General features: G+C 69.7%; 1 protein-coding gene across 2 annotated transcripts; it reads right to left on the bottom strand.

Moving 5' to 3' along the window:
* Window positions 1-329: 329 nt before the first annotated feature.
* On the bottom strand, window positions 330-4,201 carry TRIM35 (tripartite motif containing 35). Of its 2 annotated transcripts, none has more exons than XM_085305622.1 (6): window positions 3,636-4,201; window positions 2,664-2,795; window positions 2,292-2,522; window positions 2,131-2,153; window positions 1,516-1,637; window positions 330-1,038 (listed from the first exon to the last, which is right to left on the bottom strand). In XM_085305622.1, exons 1-6 carry the CDS (start codon window positions 4,077-4,079, stop codon window positions 473-475), a joined length of 1,518 nt encoding a protein of 505 aa, XP_085161748.1. In that variant the 5' UTR covers window positions 4,080-4,201; the 3' UTR covers window positions 330-472. The 2 variants fall into 2 exon arrangements, with proteins under 2 accessions (XP_085161748.1, XP_085161749.1); XM_085305623.1 differs by having other exon boundaries at window positions 2,664-2,759.
* Window positions 4,202-5,058: the final 857 nt, after the last annotated feature.

Below are 5,058 nucleotides of genomic sequence, written 5' to 3'. Positions count from 1 at the left end.
CCTGCTCCCGGGATCCACGCGCACCCTCGCGGGCGGATTCCTGCTCCCGGGATCCACGCGCACCCTCGCGGGCGGAGCCCCGCTCCCGGGATCCACGCGCACCCTCGCGGGCAGAGCCCCGCTCCCGGGATCCACGCGCACCCTCGCGGGCGGAGCCCCGCTCCCGGGATCCACGCGCACCCTCGCGGGCAGATTCCCGCTCCCGGGATCCACGCGCACCCTCGCGGGCGCATTCCTGCTCCAGGTGCTTCCTGGCTGTGCTCCGGGGCGGAGCGGCAGGAGAGGCGCGGAGCGAGCGGAGACGGTCAGGAACGGCCCCGCAGAGCACGACCGGAACGACAGGCTCTTTATTAACGATAAAAAAGGAGGCAACGCGCACAGACATTCTTTTCTTCCCCCCGTTCTCTTTCGGCGCGCGTAGGCACCCGGGAGCACCGGCGGCGGGCGAGGCGAGCGCGGCGGCCGGGCCCCGCTAGACGGGGACGTCCTCGTGGACGCGGACGCGCAGGGGGCAGATGCGGAGCGCCTCGGGCACCGCGTCCACCGGCGTCCCCCCCACGTAGAAGTAGGGGAAGACCKTGCCGTTGAACTTCTCGTGGAAGGTGTAGATGTGGGTCCGGCGGTCGGCGTCGTAGAAGGAGAGCTCGCCCTCGTCGCAGTCCAGCTCCACGCGGACSCGCGCCAGGTCGCCCAGCGCCGCCTCCGAGCGGGCCGAGTTGGAGGCCCGGCACGTCTCGCCGTCGGCTCCGGGCAGCCGGTAGATGTACCAGAAGCCGGAGCGGGCRTCGTGGTGGAAGGTCCAGTGGGTGCCGCCGCGCGGCCGGGCCACCCCCACCCGCCAGTTCGTGATGCCGCCCAGCTCCACCTCCCAGGTGTGGAAGCCGGTGGAGAAGCCGCGGGAGCCCAGGATGCARGGCGCCGAGGTGAAGCGCTCGGGGTTTTCCACCAGCAGCTTGTAGCCSCCGTTGGTGACGCTGGTGAGGTCCTCAGAGACCGAGAGCCAGCCCGCCGCCGAGTTGGGGTCGAAGCTGAAGGGGACTGCGGTGGGGACAAGTGCATTAGGAGGGCCAACGCTGTCTTCCCAGGGGGACGAGCTTACGGGGGACAGCAGCCACCACAACCCTGGGGACACCCATCTGCCYGTCCTTTCCTTTCCAGGAGAGAGCCAAAGGCATGGATCTACCCCAACGAGGAGAAATGCATCCCCTGGGACTCCCTTTTTGGGGTGCGTGTGCCCCAGAGCACCCCTTTGCCCTCCAAACCCCCTCCCCAAGCATGGCAGTGGCTTGCTGTGGGCATTTCTACTCCATGCTCCTCTTCAGTACGTAGTGACGGAGACCCACCACCTCCCCACCCCAAAGGCTTTTCCTGCGACCCATCGCTCCAGCTGCAAGGCAGCCCTGACCACCTCAGCACCAAGAGGGAGAGCTCATCTCTTCCTCCCCAATGRGAGGGCGCCCGGGGCAGCCGCGAGGGTAGGAGGGACCCGCGCACGCTCCGTGCCCRGCGCCTCACCTACGGTGATGATGTCCAGCATCTTCTTCCAGACGTTGTACTGCAGTGAGCCCAGGTACYTGGCGACGTTGATGAGCATCCCCGAGGGCACAGCCTCTGGCTCCTCGGCCGTGCAGGCGATCCTAGGGCAGGACCGCAGCGGATGGGGACAGGCCTCGGAGGGTGACACGCAGCACCAGAGGAGGGAATTGGGCTGGAGCTTAGGGCACCCTGGGGGACTAGATCTCGGCAGGGGCTTCACAGCTTCTCCCCAGACCCCCAGACCAGACTCAGTCCAGCAGGGCAACATGTGCCYGTTCCTGCCCTGGCATCCGGGCAGCTCCGGCATGCAGGACTGGATGTCCCTGGGCACCCAGGGGTGCAGCACCAGCCATGAGCACCTCCAGCACCTTGTTCTGCTGGAGCACCAGGACCCGAGTGGCCAGATCAAGAGGGGACATGTGGGTACTGGGCCTCACTTGGGGCAGAGATCCCACTTTGGCCCTAGTGGAAAGAGAGCCGGGCTTCTGCCCCTTGCAGAAGAGCCACGTTTGGCCCCAGGGAGGGGATGTGAGGGCTCAGCTGCCCCAGATGTGCAGTGGACGCAGTGGAGGTCAGAAGAGYGCTGGGACCTACCTGCGCTTGCGGTTCTTGTGTGTCTGAAAGAGAAGGAGACACTGTGCATCAAACCCCCTGCTCGCAAGGGACTGCAACTGTCCGGCGGCAGGGGAGCATCACCCAGCACCGCCGTGGTCCCCACGGCCACAGCGAGACCCCGGCCCCTGGCAGCACCTTACCTTGAGGAAGGTGTAGTCGTCCTCCTTGAGGTCAGCCTGGAGCTGGCGGGCCTCGTTGAGCAGCGCCCGGCTCTCCTCCGACAGCCGCTTCATCCTGCCCTCGACGAGGCCCTGCTTGTGCCGCGTCTCCTCCTGCAGCTGGGCCAGCACCGCCTTCTCCTCGCCCCGCAGGAACTCATGCAGCTTCTCAAACTCCCTCCTGATCTGCTCCTCCAGCCGCGCCGCTTCCACCTGCCCCGCGCGGCCCAGAGGCACGTCACGGCTCCGGCCGGCAGCCCGCGCGGCAGCCCCGGCTCTGCCCCCCGTCCTCCCGCCCCGCACCACTCCTCCGGAGCCCTCCGGCCACGGGAGGCCAGCGCTGGTGCCACGCACCTGGTTGTGCTTGGAGATGGACTCATAGGAGCGATGCACGGCCCCAAAATCCTTCACCTTGTCCCGCAGGGAGGTCTCCATGTTCTTCAGCTTGGCCTGCGGGGAGGAGACGCCCTCAGGACCCTCGCGCGCCTGAGCCCAGGGTTTCGAATGYGGAAAGACAAGAACCCCAGCCCCAGCAGGACGGGGTTAACCGGGATCCTTGCTTGACCCACCTCGTCCCCTCCTGCGGCCGGGGCACCAGGTCGCCCAGAGCAGGGTCCCCGCTGCCCGCTGGCACCACGGGGCYGTGCAAACGCGCCGGCCCCAGCCAGGAGGTTTGCAGCACGGTGAACCCGTCGCTCTGTTTTTAAGCCCTTCCTTTAATGCACTGTCACGTCCCAGCCAGCCTGGGAAGCAGCAGGGACGCGGCAGGATCGCCGGCCGCCCTCCGGGGAGTGTGGTTGTGCAACCCCCTCCCCACCCTCCGTAAAACGCGCTCCCAGCCCTGCAGCGTTGCTGCAACAGCCAGCGCGCCCGGATCCGGGACGAGCCGAGGAAACGCGGGAACTGGGCTGCTCTCCAAACCCCTCCCCGGGCCTCAGAGAGTCACTGCTCCAGCCGTTTCCCGCAGGCCCTTGGGGCAAGGCGCCGTCGCCCCAAGGATGGGGTGGCCCGGGGTAATTATCATCTGGGGACGGCGTCGGGGCAAAGCTGGGGTGCCCCTGYGCCCTTCCAGCTGGGACACACCCTGCATAGCTGCTTCCGCTTTTATCCYGGTGCGCTGGGAGCCAGCCCGCGTCGGTGCACGAGCCAAGGGCCCGTGTCGGCAGATATGTGCCAGGGCGCGGGCAGGCTGCACCCCTCTTCCCGCGGCCGTGCCAAGCCTGGCAGAAGGCACCGTGCCCCACACCGCCCCACGCACGAGCATCCCACGGCGATGGGGTGTCCCCCCTCCTCCGCCGCCCCGCRGCCAGAGCATCCATCACTCACCCTGAAATCCGCAGCCGTCTCCTGCACCGGCCGCATTTTGTGCCCTTCATGCTGCTCAGCGCTCTGGCAGACGAAGCACGCCAGCTCCTTGTCATCCAGGCAGAAGAGCTTGGCCTCTTCGTGGTGCAGGGYGCAGAGGGCGGCGGCCCGGCCCCGCCGCTGCCCTTCCTCCTTGAGGATCATCTCCACCAGGTTGTTGAGCGTGTGGTTGACGCGGAGGTCGTCGAGCGAGGAGGCCTCCTTGCACACGGGGCACACGTGCTGCCGGTGCTCCCAGGAGCGGCTCACGCAGCCCTTGCAGAAGTTGTGCCCGCAGCACAGCGTCACGGCCTCCCGGAAAGGCTCGTAGCAGATGGGGCACAGCAGCTCCTCCTTGAAGGTGGCCGTGGAGGAGGAAGCCAGGGCGATGGAGCCGGTGGCCGAGGGGCCGGCTCCCTTCTCCATGGCGCTGGGGGAGAGAGCGGCGAGGGGATGGAGCGGGGGAGGCCACAGCCAGGCTTCGGAGAGCCCCGACTGGAAAAAACARCCCTGCTCCTGATGCAATCGGCTTCCTGCGGCTCTGACTCACGCCGGCAGCTCCCTCCCCGGCCGCGCACCGGCCTGAGTGACACCGGATCGGGCCACTGGCGCCCGCGCGGGGCGGGCAGGCTGCGGCCGGCGTGCGGCGAGCCCGCGGGCGAGGGGACCGGCCCCGGAGCAGCCCCCTTTCCCCGCGCCCCGGCACGGCACCGGTGCCCGGATCCGGAGCAGCCCCCTTTCCCCGCGCCCCGGCACAGCACCGGTGCCCGGATCCGGAGCAGCCCCCTTTCCCCGCGCCCCGGCACGGCACCGGTGCCCGGACCCCGAGCAGCCCCCTTTCCCCGCGCCCCGGCACAGCACCGGTGCCCGGCCCCGGAGCAGCCCCCTTTCCCCGCGCCCCGGCACAGCACCGGTGCCCGGCCCCGGAGCAGCCCCCTTTCCCCGCGCCCCGCCACGGCACCGGTGCCAGGCCCCGGAGCAGCCCCCTTTCCCCGCAGCCCGGCACGGCACCGGTGCCCAGTGTAGCCCCTTTCCCCTTTCCTCGCACCTCAGCACAGCCCCCTTTCCCTGCACCCCAGTACAGCCCCGTTTCCCCGCACCTCGGCAAAGCCCCGGTGCCCGGCCCCGGAGCAGCCCCCTTTCCCCGGGCCCGGTGCAGCCTCCCTTCCCCGCACTCAGTGCAGCCCCCTTTCCCCGGCCCCCAGCACAGCCCTTTTCCCCAGACCCGGTGCAGCCCCCTTTCCCCGCCCCCCGGGGCAGCCCCGGTGCCCGGTGCCGGGCTCACCCCGTGCCCGCCCGGCGCTGTGGGGTGCGCAGCGCCGAGCACCCCGGTGCGCCGGGGCCGTGCCGGGGAGGGTGAGGGGGGTCCTACCTTGCCGGGGGCGAGGCGAGCGGGTGGCAGCGC

This window comes from Rhea americana, unplaced genomic scaffold (genome assembly GCF_003343005.1).
Source record: "Rhea americana isolate MKP2758 unplaced genomic scaffold, rheAme1 scaffold_225, whole genome shotgun sequence".
Classification (NCBI taxonomy): Eukaryota; Metazoa; Chordata; class Aves; order Rheiformes; family Rheidae; genus Rhea; species Rhea americana.
The sequence above is the reverse complement of the archived record's forward strand: the minus strand, read 5'-3'. Positions and strand labels throughout refer to the sequence as shown.